Source organism: Ursus americanus, chromosome 35 (genome assembly GCF_024610735.1).
Source record: "Ursus americanus isolate L20-20 chromosome 35, mUrsAme1.1.p, whole genome shotgun sequence".
NCBI lineage: Eukaryota > Metazoa > Chordata > Mammalia > Carnivora > Ursidae > Ursus > Ursus americanus.
This window is the reverse complement of record NC_142161.1, coordinates 14,766,525-14,791,411: the sequence shown is the minus strand read 5'-3', so window position 1 is coordinate 14,791,411 and position 24,887 is coordinate 14,766,525. Positions and strand designations below refer to the sequence as shown.

At 42.2% G+C, this 24,887-nt stretch overlaps 1 protein-coding gene across 4 annotated transcripts in view; it reads right to left on the bottom strand.

Moving 5' to 3' along the window:
* Nucleotides 1-14,553: 14,553 nt before the first annotated feature.
* Nucleotides 14,554-24,887, bottom strand: part of PRORP (protein only RNase P catalytic subunit) — a 140,165-nt gene continuing 129,831 nt past the window's right edge. For all 4 annotated transcript variants that reach the window (XM_045800012.2, XM_045799995.2, XM_045799987.2 and 1 more), the window contains 3 exons: nucleotides 19,832-19,980; nucleotides 16,181-16,376; nucleotides 14,554-14,866 (listed from right to left, as the gene is read on the bottom strand). In XM_045800012.2, the coding sequence (XP_045655968.1) occupies nucleotides 14,735-14,866; nucleotides 16,181-16,376; nucleotides 19,832-19,980 (477 nt within the window). In that variant the 3' untranslated portion in view covers nucleotides 14,554-14,734. The remainder of the gene's footprint in view (nucleotides 14,867-16,180; nucleotides 16,377-19,831; nucleotides 19,981-24,887) is intronic.

Below are 24,887 nucleotides of genomic sequence, written 5' to 3'. Positions count from 1 at the left end.
CTGCTGTGAGCATTAAATGAGAGAAGGCAAGTGAAGCACTAACAAAGTACCTAGCGCATAACAAGCGCTCATGAAACAGTTGCCGTTATTGTTGCTTTCCTGTCTGGTCAGTTACTAAATTCCTGTTGATTATTACTATGGGATAGCATAGATCTGCTTTTCATTCCCATGCCACTGTCTGAATTTAGACCCTTTTCACAGTTTGCCTGGTCTGGCACAGTAGAGTCTCTTCTTGTTGGTCCATACTCTTTGAAATCATTTTTTTCTGGAACAAGATCTCATTGGGTTGCTTCTCTGCCTTGATTTCTTTGTGCTACTGAATAAAATAGTCGTTTGCTTCGAGTTCAGGGTTTTCTACAAGTTGACCTGTACCTATGTTTCCAGTCTTCTATTTTTACTTCATCTGCCTATTTCTATCACAGGGATACACTCCACAGCACTGCCCTGAGCCCCACTGCCTAAACACTCCTCCAGCTCTCCCAGTTCCCCCATACACTATTCCTTCTGCAGGGACCACTCATTCCCACCTCCTCTTTGAAGAAGTTCAGATCCGCCATTCTGTCTCTTCCCCCCTGTATGTCCAGTGCATGTAATTAATTTGAATCCTTTATTAGCCTGAACCAAATGGAATGGCCATTTTTGTAGGTCAAAATGGTCAAATAGTGGTAATTGTATGATATAACTTAAAGAGTTGTGTGTCTAGACTTCACCAAAGATTGGCAGAACAGAGGCTGGGTGCTTTTCATCTCTATATCTTCTAACACCGCTGGCAAGGGGCTTGGCTCATTCAAGTTCAATAAATCACTGTTAAATTGAACTGAAAACAGTAGAAAGAAAGGGAATAACTGAGGAATGTTTTCATAGCTGCAATCCTTTCCTTCCCAAGTAGACATGACTGCTCTATGGCACCTCTGAGTATTCACTGCCATGCAGTGATGGGATATTTAAAATCACACGCACTGTAGACCATGAGAATTTCACACATTCAAAGAAATCCTGATCCCCTCTTGAGATTGCATTTAAGCTGCCCTGAAAGAGGCATTGGATTTTGGATGGTATATACATTTTAATACTCTTAAGGATATTTCCTGGGAGGAATCAACCTCATTTTCCACACAAACACAAACTGAAAGCTACGATGAAAACATCCTTGAGGGCAGTGGTCACATCTGTTTTGCTGCCAAGTGTATCCTCAATGCCAAACAATGTCTAGCATGCAGTAAGCATTCAGATTGTTCAGTGAATATGCATGCTCACTCTTTGAGTTTTCTGTTGTGTTTAATTGTCTTTCTTTATTTGAAGAGATTTGTGAATAAATGAGAAATCCAAATTTCAAAACCCTAAAAGATCAGAGATTTTATGTTAGAATTTGAGATGTTTCCACCGAGGCAAATGAATTCCTCTGGGAAAACTTTCAGAAAGACAAACCCCTTGCTGATTCCACCGCGGAGGGAAATCCCCTGGAAGCAGACTGAATATGTGCCACTGGGTACCAAGCAGCAGCTAACCTACTCACCCAGGTGGACTTCCCCCTGGGTGGGGAAGCGTTCACCAAAGTCGTCAGTGCTCTTGCAGCTTTCATACAGGCCTATGGGGGCAGACTTGCTGTATCTGTGTGGAAAGTTTGATCTTCCTCTCTGTGGGGCCACCAAGTTAGACTTTTTGAAATGACTTTCTGGTTTTTTGAAAAATTTTAGAGATGACTTGACATCTTGTGAGTCTTGGAAAATCTCCTGGGGGCCTCCATTTGGCAAGGCTCACATTCTCCCCTGGGGGTGGAGGTAGGTGGAAGGTTGGGGTTACCCACAAGGCAAAGGTAAAATTGGCAGCGTAGGTTCCCAGTGACTGCAGACCTGCTGAATCACATGGTGTTTAAAGGCAAGATAAGAATTTAGCCCTTAGCTTAAGGTGCTCTGCTGGTAGTTCAGGGAGCCAGGGAATATAAAAATGAAGCTAGTCTCTATTTCCGTGTGATATTAGCAGATGCTGAAACACAATGCGAGTTAGTTGTAAGCGCTCGTAATAGGGTACTTTCAGAGAGTTAGGATTTCTTGATGTTAGGGTGACCCAAAGATCAACAGCAGCCAGGACAGAGAGATGTAGCAGCTTGGATGAACAGTAGGAGGGGGGTAGACCTCTGCCCCGCTTCCTGGCCACACTTACCAATCTGTTGCTCCTCGGGGGACGGAGGGCAAGAACCTGGCTGTAACTGTAGCTTTACCTATTTGTTATCTTTCTCACAGCAGTCTCAGTCCTGCAGCTCTTCCTGCACCCCAGTAGCTACGGTTGGCTGCCTGAGAGTTGTCATTCTGGCTGAATCTCCGAGGAGGAGAAAAATTATTTCTCTGTACCTCAGTTCTATAATTTATGGGCAAAAGAGGACAAATGAAGCACCAAACATGGGGTGAAGTGTGTTTCTGTGACTTACATGAGGTACTTGTGAAAGCTCTTCAAATCCTTTACCTGACCAGATGCCAATAAAGGAACACTCCCCTGCCCCCTTGTCCATAACATCTAGTGTGATTCTCTCATCCTCCAGTACCAGTGGTGGGTACAGTATGATGGTTATCAACATAGCAGTCACACGACTGTCATTTCCCTTATGCTCCAGCCTTTCCTTACCAAGCAATATCATTCTGTGCCTGGATTCTCTTGGTCATCACCAATAATGAGAATTTTGATTTGAAAGGGAATTAACTTGCATCAGCCTAACCCAAAGGACATTTAACTAAAACTACCCAGGAATCAACCCCCCTTCTATAGAGCAAAAACTTTTTTTTTTTTTTTTTTTTTTACAGCCAAAACCTTTAGTTTTCAGTTCACCCTGATTTTTAGCTGTAACAACTTCGGTAGAATCCTGTTGCAACTTTTGATGTTTGTCTTGTTTTCCCAAACTCCCGTTAGATGAAGACCAAACGCTTGACTGATCTCTTGTTTCCGGAAGCCAAAGATCTTGAGAAACACTGAGCATTCTCATGGGTCTCCCCAGAATACTGGAAGAAGCAATGGAAGACCCCAGCTGGCTTGGGCTTAACCGTTGGTGGTTTTTAACATATAACTTCCCCTTAGGCATGATAACACAGGAAGCCCTTCACAGCTTGAGAGAACAGCAAATGTCCCAGTGAAAAATCAGAAGGGGAAGGGAGGGGCCAGAGTCTTGAACATGGTCAGGCTCTGCTCTGAGCGTCAGAAGCACTGAATTACAATCTGAGCCTTGCCACAGACTACCTGATGACCATGACCTCGGTTTCTTCTCTCAAACAGGTAAGCATGCTGTACCCACCTTAAAGCCATAGAGAAAAAAAAAAAAACCCATTACAGTGAAAATAAGCCACCTAGTAGACTTGAACTCAGCTTAGGGCTCTCTTTGTGAAGGGGGAAGCACTGGTAAATAAGGACTGGACTGTTGGCTATTGCTTTGATCTCTCCCTAGTACAGCAGGAAACCAAGTACTGCACCAACCTGCACTGCACTCTGCTATTGTTCAGAAGTGAAAGTCTGTTTTCTTAGCTTGGGAAGCAGCCAGTTCTTACCCACCCTGTCCCACACACATGCAGCCTCACCCACGGCTGTGGACAGGGATGGGAACTATAAGCATCAATCAGTTCATTGATAAGATTTTCATGCCTGTCCTCTTGGGGTCTTTATGAATGTTATTTAACTGTATTCACTCTGCTCACCACCCTCATTCCAGCCCCCTGGTCAGGTGGGGAAAGGGAGGTAGAAAAGTTGGCCAGGCACCAAGAGAGTGAGTTAAGAACAGAGAGAAAATAAGACTCAACAGCCTTCCCTTTAGCCTAGAGACACTTCCTCTTCCTTGAGGTTTCCTAATTGGCTTCCTCTAATTCCTATTTTCTTACCACAAAATTAAGTCATCTCTGATGCTCAGAATGAGCCAGGCTCTCTTGGGGTAATGGGGGAGAGAACAAATGAGTGAGATTTCTGATCATTATAATCAATATCTTCAGTCACTAATTTAGGAACTAGTTTTTGAGAAGCTAATTATTGATAGGAAAGCAAGAGAGGGCTCCAATCTTATTTTCTCCTTGCTTTGAAATGACATGCTGGACCTCAGCTGAGGTCCCCAAACTTCACCCAGAGTGCATTTCGTCCACAGTGGAGAAACAAAGGCAACTTTCAAAAATCAACCAGACAACAGATCTGAAACATTTCCAAGATAAAAAAAAAAAAAATCTAGAATGATGTCTTACAGGTATAGTATAGCAAACTTCATTCCAGTTATCACAGTGCCATATACACTGCAGATGCCTAGTAAATATTGAATTCATTTAAGACCGAGGGTGTTTAAATGGTAATGATTACAGAGGGTGGCATTGAGAAATTATCATTTCCTGAGGATCAGTCAAAGCATCACACGCCAGAGACTATATTCTTGAGTTAGCCAGCTCACACACAATTACCATGGAGCAAGAGGGGAATTCACTCAAAGGAGAAGTGGGAACTGGAGGTAAAAATCAGGAAGACATTTTCAGACAACTTCCCCAAAGTCATTCAACAAACATCTATTGAGCCCCTTTTATGGGTAAGAAGCTGGGCTGGCTGCTCTGGGAGACACACAGATGAACCAGATGGGGGCCGCACTCTGGTGGGGAAGATGAAACATGAATGAAAGCAACACTAGCACGAGGCAGTTCATGATACATAAGTTCAAGTCCAACAGAGCACTGTAAACAGGAAATCACCTTGGGCCGTAGGGAATGTAAGCTGCCTGCTGGAAGAAGTGTATCTGAGCTCAGCTTAGGAGCGTAAGAACTCTGACAGGCATGTTAATTGTGAGGAGCACTGTGAGTGGCACCATGATGCAACATGGGGTGGGAGTGGCATGAAAACAGAAGCAGAGGAAGAAGAAAAGAGCCTGTGTTTAGGACATGGGAATGGCCTAGCTTGACTAGGACGCACAAGTGTTCTAGATTAGGATACAAATGCAGGGAGGAGGCCCTGATTGCCTAGGCTAAGGAATTTAGAGGCTCTGGTTGGAAGGCAACGGAGAAACATTCAATGGTTTTGAGTTAGGGAAGCAGCATGACTAGAATTATGCTCTGGGACTATAAACCTGGTGGCAGTGTTTATGATCAACTATACATGGGGATTTCAATCAGGAGGCTATTGCTAATAGTCCAAGTGAAAGTTTCTGAAGTCATGAACTGGGGTAGCAGTCATGAGACTGGAAGGGAAACAATATTTGCAAGAGATTTTTTCATTGCTCTCCGCCCATTGTGAAAAGTGATACACTATTCAAAGCAGTGCTATTTGTAATAGGCAAAAACTGGGAGCTATTTAAATGCCCATCAACAGTACAATCAATAATTTGTGATGCATTCACAGTACAAACATTGTATAATAACAAAAATGAATGAAATACAATTACATGAACAGGATGGATGGACCTCACCTATGACTGAAAGGAAGAAGCCAGCCACAAAAGGGCACATCCTGAATGATTCCATTTATATAAAGTACAAAACCAGGCAAAACGAATCTATACTGTTAGAGGATTAGATAGTGGTTACCATTGTGGGGGGCAAGAAATGATGGAAGCAGGAATCTGGGTTCTGGTAACAGGCATGATGAACAGACTGTGATAAACTACAATGTGATTCTTCCTCTCATACTCTTCCTTGCCTCTACTTGAAAACTGGCAGGTCCCATTACTTCTCTGTTGCTTAGAGAGTATGCAGTGCTATGGTCACTTTAAGTAACAAATGCAGTCTCAATCCAAAAATTAGAATATCCAGTTCCAGAACAATAAAAATTCCAAACAGCACTGCATCATTTCTCACCTGCCAGCTTAGGTTGGTTTCAGATCAAAGCCTCCAGTGGAAAGGGGTAGGGAGCATGGTTGGCTTTTCCTCCCTAATCACTCCTGGCTCAAAATTGTCCCTAGCCAAGGTGGAGGATGGACAGTGGAGGGCTAGAATGGGGAGGGTAGGTAAGAATGGGTGGCTTAATACTTTTAGGCCTAGCAGATCTTTAAAGCTGGTGTTTCTGGTGAGCCTGACAGATGTTAAAGCTGACGCTCTTCTCTAGGCCACTCTTCTAGGCCCTTCAGTGATTCACTGCTGGGCCCATATATCTTTACATGTAGGCAGCCACTTGCAGCTCCTTCTTCAATCCCCTGGGCATCCAGAAGTTCCCCTCCAGCCTAAGACAACCCTCCCCCCTCCTACATCTGGCCCCCAGCAGACCTTTCAAGGCAGAGCCCTCTCTGGTTCTCTTTCCGATGCCCCTGTCAGCCCTTCTGCCATCTTCCATATTTGCAGGCAGACTCAGCCCCATCCACAGAAGCTTCAGCGTTCTCAGACGCCAGCACTCGGGGTCACCCATACTGCAGGAGGATCTCCAAGTCCTCCTACTGAGTCATCTTTCTTGGGGTCCTGGGGTCAGAGGACACCCAAGGAACTCAGAGCCTGGCAACGGCTGTCTCCAAACTTCTTTATCTTTTTCCTTCCTCTGACTCTTTTACATCTTTGGCCTGGCTAAGGGGCCAGAGGTTGTGAGGCAGGCTCTCCTTTATTCTTTTTGTAAAATCTGCTTCTGTGGTGTGTGCCTCACACTCACCTGGGAATCTTAGTATCTACTATATCTGTGCCTCAGTGGAATATGGCGCATACACTGTAGCACTTTCAGACTATGTGGACGATGAAAAGAAGAAAGTTAAAATCATCCACAATTCTAACACCCAGAGATACCTATTAACATTTAAAATTATACCTACTTCTTCATTCCCTTGTTTTGAGCATTTAGTTATTTATAACTTATTATTATCATCATCAGTAACACTATTATGAATATCTTCATGTACAAAGCTTTTTTTAAAAAGAAATTTTCTTTTGGAAACGTAGTCAAGAGTTGATTAGCCCACAACAGACATTTTGAAGGTAAAAATCAACACAATTTGCTAATTGTAATTGCTAATTGAATAAGTATGCAAGTAAGAGGGAAGGAACAAGAAAAAATAACAAAGTAAGGCAGGAAGTCCCTCTGTTGGGGTGAAGATGAGTGGTTTCCAAAGTGGTTGAGTTTGAGGGTCCGCAGGCCACCCAGGTAGAAATGCCTAACTGGAAAGAAGCCAGGGGTAGAGATGGCACCTTCCTTTGAGACACTTGTCTATTAAACTAACCCCAGCAAGGCATGGTTTTGTCGGGGTACAAGCCTACAGGTGTTTGCAGTTAGAATGGAAAAGAGCCAGTGGAAAGGGATTTATTGAAGAGAACAAGGTCTCAAGTCACCAAGAAGGGAGAGAATGAAGGCAAGTAGAAAAAGTAACCTAGAAAAGAAAAGGAAGAAAGGGTCAGAATAGGAACATTATTGGAAAGGGCAAAAATTCGCTAAAGAGGCTCATAACAGATGGCATGTAGATTCTGGTTAAGTCACCTGCTGACAGTGAGAATGGCGTGGTTATGACTCACGACTTAGACTCACAAGTGTTGTTGTATTATTATTTTAATGTAAGCTTGAGCTCATTTGCCGCTACTCAAAATACTATTCAAAATATGGTCTGCAGCACTCCATCACTAGGTACACCAGACCCAAATCAGAATCTGTGTTTTAAACGAGATCCCAGCCAATTCTATGCCCATTAAAGTTTGAGAAGGCTGTAGCTCATCTTCTCCGCTTAATGGAAAAGGAAATGGAAGTTCCAGGAGATAAGCTATTTTTCAAGTTAAGATCGCAAAGGTTGAGAGAACACCTTCAGGAAATTAATGGAAATTCAATGAAAGATGAAAACAAGAATCTTCAAATGGGAGCGAAGTTCCAGCTGTCTAATTTCCTGACTTTTCTAGCAATGCTGGTGTGTAGGAATGAGGTGGAGTGGTTTGGGGCTCTCCAAAATGAGGTTTATGTAAGGCACTACAGGAGGTGAAAGGAATGAAAGAATCTTCAGTGTTACTGAAACTATCTCTAAGATAAATGCTTTAAGAGTGGGATGTGGGGGTGGGCGGCGCCTGAATGGCTCTGTCAGTGAAGCGACGGACCCCTGATTTCAGCTCAGGTCATGATCTCAGGGTTGTGAGATCGAGCCCCCCATTGGGCTCCTTGCTCAATGCAGAGTCTGCTTGAGATCGTTTTCCTCTGCCCTCCCTCTGCTTTCTCTCTCTCTCAAATACATAAATAAATCTTATTTAAAAAAAAAAAGTGGGATGGGGGAGAAGGCAAGCACACCCAAATGGGGATTGACAGTCGAGGCCTTTAAAGTAAGGAGGGGATGGGCCTCAGAACACACCAGTGAGCTGGTTGTTGGGATGAAGGAGTGGGACGGGTAAAGAGTGGTGGTCAAAACGAAGAGCTTGAAAGTTTGCAATTCTGAAGCTGCAACAGTTTTAAGTAATAAGGTCCAGGTTGGCCATCTCACAGGAAGCCCAAATGACCCAAGTTTAAGAGATTAAGAAACGAGACCAAAATATGGGTGGTGTTGGAATCTCTGGGGGTAACAGCAGTGGGTGGGAATAAAAAAATCTACTGACACGTATAAAGCACAAACTGTTCGACACTGATTTCCTCATATAAACTTCCCTTGGTGTGTCAACGAACAAAAAGAGCCATGTGATTTGTTTTAAAAGATAAAAAGCTCTTTATCTGTGTAAAGCAGCAATCCTTCCTGAGACTCTCTTCAAAAACTTGGTCTGACTAGAGTTTATTTCTTTAGTAGTTGGACATTAGAGGGCCTAACTTGGAAAAGACCCATTTCTTCAAAGATTTGACCACGCCTGCCAGAACAAGACTCAATGCCAAAGGACGTGACCCTTCATTTGAGCCAATAGATATTATCGGAGTGACAGCTTCCTGGAATGCAAGTTTCCTTCAGAACACAAGGAAGCCTTGAGGAGTGCGTGAGCACACAGCTCTGCAAGTAGTATTTTCTGGTATACAACAATGCCCTAACTTAGCTTGGCTGCCCCTCTTCAGAAATTTATATTATTATGATTAGAGTACACAAGGAAGAAGTGGTAGAAGACTACACAAACAAAGAAGTTTTCATTTTCTCTCAAGGGAAAAAAAAGGTAGAAGAGTTTATAGAGAATGATCCTTTAAAAACTATATATATATGTAATAGGCATGCATATATACATATAAACTTAACAGCAATTCGGCTCAGCTTTGGAGCAAAGGATAGAAAAAAATACAGCTTTGGATTCTAAGACAAGGTCACTGAAGAGAGGAAAAAACTATAAGAATAATTTATTTTTAAAGACTTAGTAATAGCGGGACGCCTGGGTGGCGCAGTCGTTAAGCGTCTGCCTTCGGCTCAGGGCGTGATCCCGGCATTATGGGATCGAGCCCCACATCAGGCTTCTCCACTAGGAGCCTGCTTCTTCCTCTCCCACTCCCCCTGCTTGTGTTCCCTCTCTCGCTGGCTGTCTCTATCTCTGTCAAATAAATAAATAAAATCTTAAAAAAAAAAAAAAAGACTTAGTAATAGGGGCGCCTGGCTGGCTCAGTCAGTAGAGCATGCGTCTTGATCTTGGGGTTAAAAAAAAAAAAGACTTGGTAATACAGTACATCTTAAGCAACAAGTCTGGGAACGGGACTTACCTTTGGGAAGACCTGCCATAACCACTTTCAAAGGAACCTATTTCACGGAGGTGTGGAGGCCCATTCTCTTCTCCCAGGCTGGGACACCGCTCTGCCCGAGATGGCCAAATAAACAGCAGAATTGTCACAGAATTCCATTGGCACCTGTCAGAACACTGACATTCTCTGTTCTAATGTAGCCATAGAAAGCAAAAGAAATCTGTTTTAATAATCGATTTTTAATATTTTGACGTGAACTAAACTTGATATCAAGTAATGTTCTAGCCCAGCTAAGAGTGACTGGGCAATCTGACCCGGTCTCTTCAAAAATGAATTTATGTCTCTACCATATTAGAAATGAAAGTCCCTATCAGTGATTTCTCAAGTATTTGCTGTTTGGGGCTGGATTTTAACTAACACCAAAGAGAAGACAGGGGTGATTATTTATTTTTTAAAAAGATTCTAATTATTTGACAGAGAGAGAGAGTGAGCCTGAGAGCACAAGTAGCCAGAGGGCGAAGGAGAAGCAGGCTCCCTGCTGAGCAGAGAGCCCGATGTGGGGCTTGATTCCAGGACCCTGGGATCATGACCTGAGCCAAAGGCAGACACTTAATCAGCCGAGCCACATAGGTGCCCCAGGGGTAATTATTTTAATGTGGTTGAAATTTATGTCACATTTCTTTTCAGAAACTACCAAAAACCCTTCAAATGACACTGCTATTTACAACAAATTACGGTTACATTAATAACTTAATCCACTTGATAAGAATGTACTGAGTGTACTATAGTAGCAACACAAACTATTTTTAGCTGCCATCAGTGACTAGAAAATTGTCTTCCTGTTTATTTCAATTCCCAGTTGAATGAAAGTTGTGTATGTGGGGTCTCTGGAAGCACCTGTCAGATCGAATACTGCTAACAAAGAACAAACCTCGGGAGAAAGAGCTTGAGGAAATTTTGAAACAACATGAAATAGACACGATAAGAGAAAATTAAAGATTATTTCTCAAGACTTACTGCATTAACTCATTGGTATTCTCTTGTGTTTTTTCATCTCACTGTTTTCTACAGCTTTCTCTAAGTAGATCTCTAAATGGAAGTCCCTTTGCTTACGGAGTATACATTCAAGCAGACTACTTGTCATTGGCTGGGACAAAGCAGGGAAAAGCTGGTCTTCTCACCTGTCTTTCCCCACCCAGTTGCCTTTTACTCACCTCCTTGTTCCCCTCCTGCCTCCCGTAGGACTGCTGGACTATTTCGATGCTTCACTCCCCACTACTGCTCCCCCTCCCATGTAATTCTCACCAAGGGTTGTCAGATGTAGCAAATAAAAATACAGGGTGACCTGTTAAATGTGAATTTCAGATAGACAATATTTCTAGTATAAGTCTGTCCCTGCAATACTTGAGACATATTTACACTAAAAAATGTTATTTATCTGAAATTCAAATTTCAGATAACCCATAGTCCTGTATTTTACCTGGGAACCCTACTCAATCCTGTGGGTTACAGAGGGCTCTAACAGCTGCCTGGTCCCTCTGAGAGCTCTCTCTGCTTAAGTCCCAGCCTGAAAGAATACCTAAATCGAAATATCACCATTTCATCACAGCAGTCTATGTTCCTACACTCCCAGCCATTCCCACAAGAGCACCCTTACATGTTTTTCACTCTAGGAATTCCAAATCACTGAAGGACAGCTGAAATACCAGATCTGAACTCCACTTAGCATTGCCCTCAATTACCCTGGTAATATTTTTTAGCCAATGAATATAAGACTCACCATGATAGACCAGAATTCAGGTGCCCAGATAACACACTCTTCCTTTCCATTCTTGCTTTAGAATGAAACTATTAGGGAAAAAAGAAATCTAACATGAACATATATGATGCATTTTATGGTGCATTCAGACAATTTTTTAAAAAGTGACAAACCTGTTAAAGGACCAGAGAGCAAGTCATTCTATTGAAGTGCAAACTTGAAGACAAAAGTTAATTTAATGTGAAGAACAAGGTACCAGAGGTGAGGTAGTCCCCATGTAGTCCTGAGAGAATCATTAACTCAGCCTTCCCCTTCGAGATCTTCTTGTTTTGGGGTCTAGAGAATAGCAATAAGGAAGAGTATAAATTCAGGAGCATGTCAGAGCGAAGCTCAAAGCACTTAAGTATTTTCACTGGCAGAGTCAATGCCCTTTCAGAGCCTTCATTTGTTCGTACCTGACTTGAAAGATACTATCAATCCAGAGCACAACTTTTGTTGTTGTTGTTGTTGTTGTTGTTTCTCAGAGCACAACTTTTAAAAGAATTCTTCTTCCCATTGTCTCGCACCTTGCTTGACACGTAGCTTTTTCTTTTCCACTCAGGTGATCAGAACAGCTGTCTTCCTTCTTCAGATCTCTGCATTTGCCAGGGTTCTGTGTCAGTGTGATTTACCCTAAACAGTCCTAGAATACCCCTACTCCTGGGCAAAGAACACATGTACCTCAATTCCTGTCAGGCAGAAATTAGGATTTTACTTTTTAAAATTTTTATTCTTTAGTTATCTCTACACCTAATGTGGGGCTTGAATTCATGACCCTGAGATCAAGAGTTACATCTTACTCCGACTGAGCCAGCCAGTAGCCCCAGGGCTTTATTTATTTATTTATTGATTTATTTATTTGAGAGAAAGAGAGAGCACAACTGGGAGGGGCTGAGGAAGAGGGGAGAGAGAATCTCAAGCAGACCCCTTGCTGAGTGTGGAGCCCTGTGCAGGACTCCATCTCAGGATCTCAGGATCATGACCTGAGCCAAAACTGAGTCAGAGGCTTAACCAACTGTGCCACCCAGGAGCCCCACCCCCAGGGTTTTATTTTTGAATAGTATTAAAGAGTTCAAAAATAACGTTGATGAGCCATTTTACAAATGTGGGCCCTTTAAAGAGGTACTCCCTTGTTTCTTTGCTCTCGTTCTACCCCCTTTCTTTGACGTGGCTAACAAAGTTCCTATATCTAAATACTGGATGCTCTACCATTCAGTCTGTCTGAGTTTTTATGAACTACTTTAGCCTACATCAGTGTACATAAGAAAGACTATTTGGCTGGGTATCAGGGAGGTGGGTTATAGCTGAAATGTCTCCCCTAACTAGCTGTGGGATCCAAAGAAGCCCTTTCATCTTTCTGGGTCTGTCCTTCTTCTATAAAATGCTACTGTTGGACTTTATGTTCTTCAAGGTTCAAGCCTACTCTAAAGTTCTAGGATTCCTTTTGTATCCTCCCCCATTCTCCACATGCTCCTTGTGAGGTATTTGCATTAAGTTTTTAGATAAGCTTATTTTACATTAAGTTTTTAGATAAGCTTATTTAACAAATGCCTTTTTCTTTTTAAAAAATTTTCTTAAAAGTAGGATAGTTCCTTTAGAAGAAGTTTAATTTACTGAAAGCACAGTTTTCTAAGTATGCAGTTAATGAAATTTAGAAAATAAGCAGATTCGATTTATGAGAACTTTCTGATCCTCAGCATCTTTAATATTATCGATTTATCAAACACTTTCCTGGAGAGCTGTTTTGTCTAGGCATGCAGCAGGATAGGATCCTGTAAATGGATAACAAGATGAAACATCCCCTCCTGTGTTTTTCCTGGATGGTCTCTCTCCGCATACTACATACCCTACTTACATTTGTGTACATGGTTTTATGTAAAAGAGGTAATTTACTTGCTTATTTCATGTAATAATTTTTTTAAAAAAGATTTATCTAGGGGCGCCTGGGTGGCTCAGTTGTTAAGTGTCTGCCTTCGGCTCAGGGCGTGATCCCAGAGTCCTGGGATCAAGCCCCACATCAGGCTCCTCCACTGGGAGGCTGCTTCTTCCTCTCCCACTCCCCCTGCCTGTGTTCCCTCTCTCACTGTGTCTCTCTCTCTGTCAAATAAATAAAATCTTAAAAAAAAAAAAGATTTATCTATTTATGAGAGCTCTAAAGACAGAGCGTATGTGCAAGTGGGGGGGGGCAGAATCTTCAAGCAGACTCCCTGCTGAGGAGTCCGAAGCAGAGCTCAATCCCACAACCCACGAGATCATATCCTGAGCCAAAAACAAGAGCCGGAAGCTCAACTGACTGAGCCACCCGGGCATTTCTAGATAATTATCTCCTTAATGTTAACATTTTTTGATACGTTGTTGTAAATGCATCCATTTTAAGTATTTAGTGTGATAAATTTTGACTAATATACACATATACCTAAGTTATCATCATCCAGATCAATACGTACAACTTTTATCACCCTCCAGAAAGTTCTCTTGTGACCTTGCCTCAGGCAACTACTGTGATTTTTTATCACCATAGATTGGTTTGGCCTATTCTTGAATATTAAACCATACAGCATGTATGTATGACTAAGTAAAGAACATAAAGTATTGGGACATGAATATTTCCAGTTAAAATCAAGGTCCAGTGAGGTGTAAGCTGGCTGGCAAGCAGGTAAAACAGAGGCAAATATGAAAAGTTATGACTTGTTAAACTAAGTCAAACTTGATTAAATGAAAAAAAAATCTGTATCCTTTAAAAAGCTCTCATATACTGAGTGACGGAACTAATAGAGTTCACAAAATATTGAACCAATTTGAAAAAGGCATTGTAGCATGAAGAACAAATGACCACAGGCTAAAGAGAATGAACTCCTCCTTTTCCTCCAACCCAAATCATTGGTTGATAAGTAAAAGTTGCTAATAAGCATCTGATATCTTGGCCAGTTTATCACAAAGGACATGAAGTGATTCAGTGTGAGTAGGAGATAATCTGTACAGGATGAGATGCTATCGGAAATGGGAGAAGGGGTTTAGAAACAACGTGAGCAGCCTAGGCCTAGATGCATTGATTCTGCTATTGGAGAACCTGGAAGGTGAGGTCAGGAGTAGCAAAATGGATATCGGAAGCACTTGTTGCCCAAGTAAGTGGGGTAGCTGGCCCACCAGCAGAAACGTAGGCTTCACTCTGCCTTGAGTTCCCCAAGTCTGCATAAGTCTCCAAAAACAAATGCAACTGGTTATGAAAAGATATTATATTTTATTTAATTAATAAAAAATCAATTTGTTGACATGCAAACCAACTGGACCAAACAGGACAAAGTGGATCACGCAGGAGCACTGTTCTAAACAAGGATCAGCTGAAGAGCTCTGATGCCGACCAGAAGGGCGCCCAAACACGAGGTTAGCCTGGGGTAGTCTTTATGTCTTTCGGTGAAGGCAAAGCCATTTGGTTGGCACTTCATAGGAGTATCTTTCCACCATGTCTTCATCATATGGTATGTGCCACGAGTCTCCAGTTGTTTGCACCACTGTGTCATAACTGGGAATATGCTGTTGAATTAAAAAGTGAACCAAACATTGAGAACAACACTAAGGGTTACCTGGCCATTTCCCTTTCTTTTCTGACAACTTCTCAGTTTGTTTCAGGAGTATTCTCTCTTACTTAACAATGGATTTTCAAAGAACAGCTAGCTCTATGAAGATGAATCCTAGTATAGGGGTTCCTTTTTCTGGGGGGGGGTGTTCATTTTTAAGGTTAAAGATTGTCTATAGAAGCATCACATTTATAGGCGATAGTATTCCTTTTCTTGCCTTTATCAGTTTTGTATGTGAGAGAAAATTTGGTATAATCAATAGCAGGGAAATGGTATAACGAACTCCCAGGTACCACCCAGCTTCAACCATTATCAACACATGGTTAATTTTATTTCATCGATACCACCCCTCAAGATTATTGTGAGGCAAATCTCAGAGATTATATCACTTTTTCTGTAATATTCACTATGTATCTTTAAAAGATAAGGATCTATTTTATAAGTTCAATACTATTATTACACTTAAGAGTCAATAAATCCTTATCATCAGATATGTACTGTTCACACTTCCCCAGTTATTACATGTGCATACATATATTCTACAGTTGATTTCTTTAAACAGGAGTCAAAATTGGGTTATTACATCGTGACTGAATTATCTCTTGATTTTAAATAGAGCTTTACTTTTCATCTCTATTCTTCTTGTACTTTTCCATTGTTGAGAAAACCAAGTCATTTGTCCTGTATCATTTCCCACAGTCTTGATTTTCTGTACAGATCTGTTGTTTTGTATGTTTTTTGACCATTGGACGATATTTACCATTGATTAGTGTATTTTTCTACAATACCTCGCCTTTGGATTTTCTCCCTTTGCTTTCACATAAGAGACATTCCTTGTATTTGCAGAAATCTAAACTAGAATCAAAGGAGAACTCAGTCGAGACCATGCTGCAGAAAAGGATTACCAGGAAAAAGGAATTGCTTAGCAGAAATATGATGAACCATAAGGGATAAGGAATTTTCAGCTATTGCAAATAAATAGGAAAATAAAAAACATGTAGGAGGGTAATAATCGATGACATAAATGAAGTCACCATTGATGACATCGCAGATGTTTTCACTATGTCAATTAATGTGGGGGCTGGTCTGTGAAAACTTTTGCCCTGGCAGACTTTCTGTTTCCAGGAACTGGCTAATTCCAAATACCAAACTACAGCTGAGAAAAATAAACCATTTAAAACCTCCAACTAGTTGTCATATTCTTTGACTATGCCACATTCTTCCTATATACTCGACTCTGTTGCCATTATGTCGAGAACCAATAACATACCTGAAAGGTTAATTTTGATCCTTCAAACCTTCTAGTAATTGCTAGCTGATGTCCCTGCTGCCACTTAAAGAAGAGGCGCTGGGTCTTGGCATCACGTAGACAGGCCTTGTGGTCCCGCATCAGATCTTTTGTGATGAATCTACAGTGGTTCCCCGAGTGCAGTGTGGCATACAGTAGGAACGGGTCATCCTCTGAGCTGAGTCAGACATAAGAAAGAATACAATCAAGCACAGCCCCCAGGAGGCAGAGGATAGCATTCTTTACCATGCTTTTTACTTTTTTTTTTTAAAGATTTTATTTATTTATTCGACAGAGATAGAGACAGCCAGCAAGGGAGGGAACACAAGCAGGGGGAGTGGGAGAGGAAGAAGCAGGCTCATAGCAGAAGAGCCTGATGTGGGGCTCGATCCCATAATGCCGGGATCACGCCCTGAGCCGAAGGCAGACGCCTAACCGCTGTGCCACCCGGGCGCCCCTATGCTTTTTACTTCTTATTCCACTTTCCTCAGAGGTGCTCTGCATCTTTTTAAAAAGTTTATTTATTTATTTATTTATTTATTTATTTATTTATTTATTTATTTATTTATACAAGAGACAGAGAGAGAGAACACAAGCTGGGGGAGAACACAAGCAGAGGGAGAGGGACAAGCAGACTCCCTGATGAGCAGGGAGCCCCACACGGGCGGGAGTTGATCCCAGGACCCTGAGATCACGATCTGAGCTGAAGTTAGATGCTTAACCGACTGAGCCACCCAGGCGCCCCAGTCCTCTCACTGTTAAGTGACATGATCCCAGTGATGCTTATAATCCAACCACTTCCAAGTCTTTTGCTAGCAGACAGCACTAACTAGAACACAAATCGAAAGCTAAGGGGAAGGGAATGCCAATGCTCAAGTTGGCTCAATTGGGCTCTTCCACTAAAATGGAAAATTCTAACAATAATTCCCTCTTCACATTCAAAAGTTGGTTCTCTGTGTGCCCCGGGTGTTGTTCCTATTTGCCTTATCCACCACAGAGCACACCCTTCCACCCCTTTCCTCACTGAAACTCGAAAAATGTCCATAATATTAATAGGGCAGGATGAGACTTCCTTGCAAGCTACCAAAAATAATGGGCTGCCTCAAAGCTAAAATTGGTATCTCAAAGCAGCTTCTGGGAAGTCACCCAGATCCGCACCCGAAGGCATCTCCTGCTTTGAGAAGAGTCAGTGACTCAGAGTCTCCAACGGACCCTCAGCTTCAGCACTTAGCACCGGAGGAGGTGTGCTGTGAGAACAGCAGTAGCCGCCTTGGCTCAGGAGACTCGGACTGCAGCACGGGATAGGTCTTATGTCTGATCCAAACGACCCAAGTAGGACCCTTTGATGTTTATTTTATACTAAGCTATTTCAAATGAAATGATAAATGACTGCAATCTATCTGCCTTAAAAATCCCCAAGAAAAAGAAAGAAAGAAAAAAATGCAGGGGCTAATGGGGAACAAGATGAGGAAAATGTGGTAATCGTTGGAGCTAGTTGACAGTTACATGGGGATTCACTACACTATTCTCTGTAGTGTTTGTTTGAGAAGACTTCTTTGGCACATCAGTGGAAAATCAAAGTAATGTTAAAAACTTAAATATTCGGGGGTGCCTGGGTGGCTCCGTCATTAAGCGTCTGCCTTCAGCTCAGGGCGTGATCCCGGCGATCTGGGATCGAGCCCCACATCAGGCTCCTCTGCTGGGAGCCTGCTTCTTCCTCTCCCACTCCCCTTGCTTGTGTTCCCTCTCTCGCTGGCTATCTCTCTCTCTGCCAAATAAATAAATAAAATCTTAAAAAAAAAAAACTTAAATATTCAAACCAAAGCCATAGAAGGTCACTTTAAAGAACACCATAAATACAAGTCCCAAACCAAGCACAAGACCAATTTCCATCAGGCTTCTTGGTTTTACCACCACATTTATCCAATTCCTCCACCTAAGGAAAATAATAGTGATGAGGACAGCGCTACATATATGCTGTTCATGTACTTGGTGCCCTGCCACCGTTTTACATGTATTATTTACAGGTATTCTCTCATTTAATTTTCTTAATAACCCTTTGGGGGTTACATATGAAGAAGACAGAGAAGGGAAACACCTTCCCAGAGAGGAGGTGGCAGGGCCATGCTCTGAATCTGGGTAGACTAATTCCCAAGCCTGTGCTCCTCATGTCTACCCACTGTTGCCTAAAGTGAGTGAGCGAAGAGCGTTACTGTTGTCTTCTCCTCTTAGAGAAGCAACCCCTTCCGGGAACACATAAAAGGACTTAGCTAAAGAAAAAAGGGATTGGTTTGGGCTCTGAAAGAGGGGTTGGCCTCCTGCTCCATGCATTAAGAGCCATTTTACCTTCTTAGGAATAAAAAATTGGGGGAATTCTGACAAATCCTGAAGCTATCACATTCAACATAATGAAACCTAGATCCGGGGCTGAGGGACACCCATTATCCATGCAAAGTTGGAAATAAACTTTTGTCAGCACAAACCATATGTAAAACTCAGTGTATTTTAAAACTTTACATGTACTGTTGAGGATCTGTGCCCCTCTGGAGTAGATGCTTTCTTCTTTATGGGCACTGTACCATTTTGTCACTGACCTTGTTTTCCATGTTCCTTTGGCTTCCTGAGAAGTTGCTCCTGGCAACATTCCCTTTATATTTAGGATAAAATCCAGATTTCTTGCTTGCCTACCAGAGTCCACAAGGTCTTCTGTACTGTGGTCCGCGCCTTCTCTTTGACCTCAGAACCTACCTACTTTTCCTCCTGCTGCCACAGCTCATCTGTACTGGTTTGCTTGCTTTCTTCAAACACACCAAACACATTCTTGCTTTGTGGCTTTTTGAACACTTGCTGTCCCTCTGTTTGATATGTTCTTCCATCCACCCTCCCATTTTCTCAAAAGACTCCTTCTCTTTGGATTTTATCTGATTTATTTATTTATTTGAGTGAGTGAGAGAGAGAGAGAAAGAGAGAGAGAACACAAGCAGGGGGAGACGCAGAGGGAGAAGCAGACTCCCCACCGAGCAAGGAGCCTGGTGCCAGACTTGATCCCAGGACTCTGGGATCATGACCTGAGCTGAAGGCAGGCGTTTAACCCACTGAGCCACCCAGGCGTCCCAGCTCCTTCTCTTTGTACCTGTCCTCTCCCAAAGGCTATTCCTGATCACCCCATTCACTACCCTCTGACCCACCCCCTACCTAATCCTTTTTTAGCTATTTACTCTACTTTATTGTCTTCTTAGCATTGATCACTGCCTGGAAATACGTTACCTTTTTATTTGTTTACCTGTTATTTTAAGTCCCAGGAAGGCAGGGACTTGGTGAAGAACTGCTGTTTTCCAAGAACACAGAAGGTGCTCATATATATAAAATATTTGTTAAATGATCTATGTAGGACCTCATGGCATGCATTCTGTGTACTCATCTCACTTCTGACTTTATCTTCTTCCTATTTCTCCTTTATCCTGATTTCCTCATCTATTTAAATTTATCCTGCGGTAGGAAGTATATTTTTGTAAGCTGCCTCAAATCTTTTTTTGGATTCATACGCATGCACTTTAAACATGGCGAAAATAGGTAACTAACAAGCAGATGACTTGGGCCCAGTGTAATTCACCTAGTACCTTCAGTACTTACATGTTGTCAGCAAAGAAGCAGCTGGCTTGCTGTTGCACCTTTTTCATCTCATCCTTCCTCCACTTGGAGTGCTGTGTTAGCATGTGCTTTCGGCCCAGGACCAGCAGCTGCAAATTCTGCTTAGCTAGTTGAGAGACCACATCCAAGAGCTAAAAAACACAAAGCCAGTCCCCAAGAGGGCCAAGGGAAGAATCTCAAGTAAGTGGACTCGTTCTTCCAGCTGGTAGTCTCAATAGTAGTAAAAGTCTTTTCTGGTAAGGGGTAAGAAAACATTCCTTAAAATAATTTTCCATCTTTGTAAGCCTGAAGAAATGCTTCCTTATTACAAATTAATATCTAACACCTGCCTACTGGTCAGACTACATTTCACTGCTCTGGGTGGGGGGGAGGTTCTAAGCATAGACAAGATGAGTTGTTTTTAAAGTGTGTTCCAGAGTCCACTGGGATAGACAGAGGGAGGTTCAACGAGGACGGGTTTTAGTTCGCACCCTGTTTCAACCAAAACAGCTCAGCTTTTGTATATTTATATATCAGTATTCTGCGTAAGTTTCCATTTGAATAAAGGGTTCTACTTTTTTTTCACGGTTTGTATACAGCTAGACTAGATAGCATCTTTTCAGCCAACTTTTCCATGTCATGATTCTGCTGAGACTGTTACCTTTCATTGAAATCCTTTTCTCCACTCAAAGATCTGTCAATTTCTATTCTCCAGTCTCCTTTTCAGTGAACCTACTCCCATTTTCTCTACTTCCCATCCATCTTGTGTGCGCATGACTACCTCTCAAAAGTCGGGATTTTTAGTACATCTAGTACCTTGGTAAGCTTGCATTACCATTCAACCTTTCATAAGAAGTCCATAGATTACTTTTATTTACAACTTATTAAACTAAGTTATAAATGGATATTACTAAGTAAAATAACAGTTAATGAAAAATTATAATTTGTTATATACTATTGTATCAGAAATATAAAAGTTCTTTATAACAGCTGTTGAGCCTATGAAAATCAGGAGTTGAAAGTCACTGAAGAAATCAATTTTCTTGAGTCTTGATTGGAAAAGGCACTGATTTTATTATTTTTAATTATTATTATTATTATTATTATTTTTAAAAGATTTTATTTGACAGGGAGAGAGCGCACGGGCACAGCAGGGGTGGTGGCAGAGGAAGAGGGAGAGAGAGAAGCAGGCTCCCCGCTGAGCAGGGAGCCCGATGTGGGGCTCAATCCCAGGACTCTGGGACCATGACCTGAGCTGAAGGCAGATGCTTAACTGAGCCACTCAGGCGCCCCTAAAAAGGCACTGATTTTAATCTAGCTTCCCTTTACTCATAATTTCTTCCCATGTAGGCTTTTAGGATATTATTTAAAATTCTTTAATCAAAAAAACATTCATTTATTTGGTCAGTTGTCAAATATTGCTTTAGCACCTATTATTTATTCTTAGACTTAAGAATGAATTTTGTAAGGGCCAGATTTTTTTTTTTTTAAAGATTTTATTTATTTATTGGACAGACAGCCAGCGAGAGAGGGAACACAGGCAGGCGGAGTGGGAGAGGAAGAAGCAGGCTCCCAGCGGAGGAGCCCGATGTGGAGCTCGATCCCAGGACTCTAGGATCACGCCCTGAGCCGAAGGCAGACGCCCAACGACTGAGCCACCCAGGCGCCCCTGTAAGGGCCAGATTTTTAATATTACTGCTTAATGCTTTCGATTTATATCGCTCATCCTACTCCACTACTAATCCTCTTATGCTAGGAAACTGCGTTTGGTTTTATTATCCCTAATTACTAGTTCTAGAATTAAGATAGAGTGGACACAACTTGCCCACTGAATGTTTGCTAATTCTTAAGCAGAAAAGTATACCAAGACCAGCATAAGGCCTCTAAACCCAAAGCTTTATTATCAGTAAAATATAATTCTTTCCTTCAAAGTTGGGAATAGTGGCTTCTATGTTCATTCAGTTATTTCCCAGGTCTCTCTATGTGTAAGGCATGTGGTAGATATCTGAGCCTATGAAATTTTAAAAAATATGATCCCTTAGGCACCTGGGTGGCTCACTGGGTTAAGCATCTGCCTTTGGCTCAGGTCATGATTCCGGGGTCCTGGGATGGAGCCCCATATCAGCTCCCTGCTCAGTGGGAAGTCTGCTTCTCCCTCCGCCTCCGCTCACTGCCACCCCTTGCGCTCTCTTCTCCTCCTCCACCTCCTCCTCCTCCTCCTCCTCCTTCTTCTTCTCTCTCTCTCTCTCACATAAATAAATAAAATCTCCCCCCCTCCAAATAAAAAGACATGGTCCCTGTCTTTAGTGAGGGAGTGCCTATCAAGGCTAGGAAAATATACACGCTGGCTCTACATTTGTTAGATGGTTAATAAATATTTTCTGCTTAGCTGAAGAATATACTCAACATCTATTTTTATCCATCATAAAAGTTGCTCATTATTGAAAACATGAAAAATATAGACCAGAAGAAAAACAAAGAAGAAACCACTCATACCTTACCACCCAAACACTGTTAACATGTATTTACCAGTGGTTTTATTCCATACATTTTTATATAATCGTTTAAGCCATCATTTTAAAAGTTAGGCTAGTAATCAAAAGAAAACATCTACACTGTAAGGAAGTTTGGCTCATTGATTCAAATACCTCAAAAGACACTGAGAGGTGCATCGCCTTCAGAATGCACTTACAACATCCATCCTTCCTTCCTTCCTTCCTACCTTCCTTCCTTCCTTCCTTCCTTCCAGATTTTATTTATTTATTTGAGAGGGAGAGAATGAGCAGGGGGAGGGAGAGAGAAAAAGAGTGGGAAGGACAAGAAGACCCCTGTTAAACACAGAGCTCCATGCAGGGCTCCATGCAGGGCTCAATCCTAAGACCCTGAGATCATGACCTGAGAGGAAGTCAGAGTTTAACTGCTTAGCCTTAAGCCGAATGAGCCACCCAGGCACCCCTATAACATTCCTTTCCTACAGCTATGCTGAGATTACAGATTATTTTCAGTGAGCCCAATTATAAATGGCAACTTAATTCATTACGAGGAATGACAAATACTTTAAAATTTTCCATATGAATTTCCACTGAGTTAAAGATACAAAAAAAAAAATTCAAACAAAAACATTTTTGATACTCATTGCTTAAGTTTTCATACAACTGGGAAGACAGGGCTTAAAGAAAAACACATTTGGGTCTTCAGAGCTATATGCTGGTGTAGATAAATGGCCTTGAGTTTACTAATTTAAGTTAAAAAAATAGGAACCCAGAGAAGAACAGAAAAGGATTAGCTTGAACTGCTCTGGGGCACCATCTTGTGGCTTAGAGGTCTCTACTAGCAGCAGCTCTCTCTCTGAAACAATGCAAAGGAGAATAAATGAAAGACACAGGAAAGAATGATATGTATACAGAATAAAGGCACTGGCCTGAAAGTCTATGACAGTCTAGCTATGAGCCGACTTCCTCTGGGGTAAATTCCAAGGCTGGATCCAGTGGGCTGGGTCAGAGTCATAGGTATACTCAGAACAGTAAAGAGAAAGAAAATTTACCTTAATACTACATTAGATCAAAAATAAAACTGGGAGGGATTTCCACTTCTAGGAAGATGGGAGTAGATCTACTTTCTCCTATCTGTACCACTAAGTACAACTAAAACCCCCAGACGTTATACAAAACAAACACAGCAAGACCCTGAAAGTTTGATGTTTCCAAAAATCAAAATGTTTCAAACACATTTAAGATATAAAATAACAGCACAGGGGTGCCTGGCTGGCTCAGTTAGTGGAGCATGTGACTCTTGATTTTGGGGTTGTAAATTTGAGCTCCATGTTGGGTGTGGAGATTGCTTAAAAATAAAATTTAAAAAAAATACAGCATAAAATGAGATTTATGTCTATTTTCCACATAAAGCAAAAAAAAAAAAAAAATCAGAAACTAAAAAAAAGAAGACCGTGAAGAGAGAAAAAAGCAGACTGACTAGGGACCTGGGGGCATGAAGAATGACATGGCAGTGAGTTCCCTGGGTTTTCTTTTTGCCTCATATATCCTAGACTTGGAGCCGAAGAAGCCGGAGACCCAGAAATGCCAGTGGGTACAGACAAAAAGAGCCCAACAAAGGCGTGTTTTTTCTAGCCAAAGGACCAGGAAAGAGGCCATCTGGCAAGACAGAAAACTTGTTAACAATGATGACACCAGCAGAGTGTGATATTGTGTGTGTGTGTATACATATATATGTGTATATATATACACATTTGGGACTTCATATATACATATATATACATATATATATATATGTATACACACACGCACATACATGTAGTATCCAGAGGAGCCATTAAAAATCCTATACAAAGAGATACACTAAAAAATACTATAGATTATCGGGAGTTAAGATGGCGGAGGAGTAGGAGACACCGTTTTCAGCCGGTCCCCCGAGTCGAGCTGGATAGGTACCAGACCAGCCTAAACAACCACGGAACCAGCCTGAGACGCAGGAAGACGCATCTGGATCTCTACAAATGAACATCTCCAGCGCTGAGTATTGAGGTACGAAGCGGGGAGCCATGAAACCGCGCACAGATATCGGAAGATAAACGGAAGGGGGAGGGAGCCGCCGCGTTTGGGCGCCGGGAAGCGGCAGCCACTTGCACGGGGGAGCCGGCGGGCTCGTGGTCGGCACCCGCAAAACAGCAGACTGAGACCGTGAGCCGGGTGCGCGCGCCACCAGGCATCTCGCGGAACCCCGGAATCCCGGTGCGCTTACTGGATCCAGACTGAGACCGGGAGATCCGGGAGCGCGCGCGGGGCGGCTGGCGGCGTTAGAAACACAAAGGACAGAGACGCGCCGGCCCTGGAAGTGAGGGCTGGGACGCCGGGTGTGGGGCGCACATCCCGGGAAGCTGCAGGGTTGAGCAGCACCAACAGAAACAGAGTTAAAGTGGCCAGAACATTAGTAGAGAACGGGCCGCAATCCCTCTGTTCTGTGACAGAGGCTGAAATTCGGCCGCTGCTGCTCTGACTCTCAGAAGAGGCACAGCAAACCGCCAGGGAAAGCCGCCAGAGAA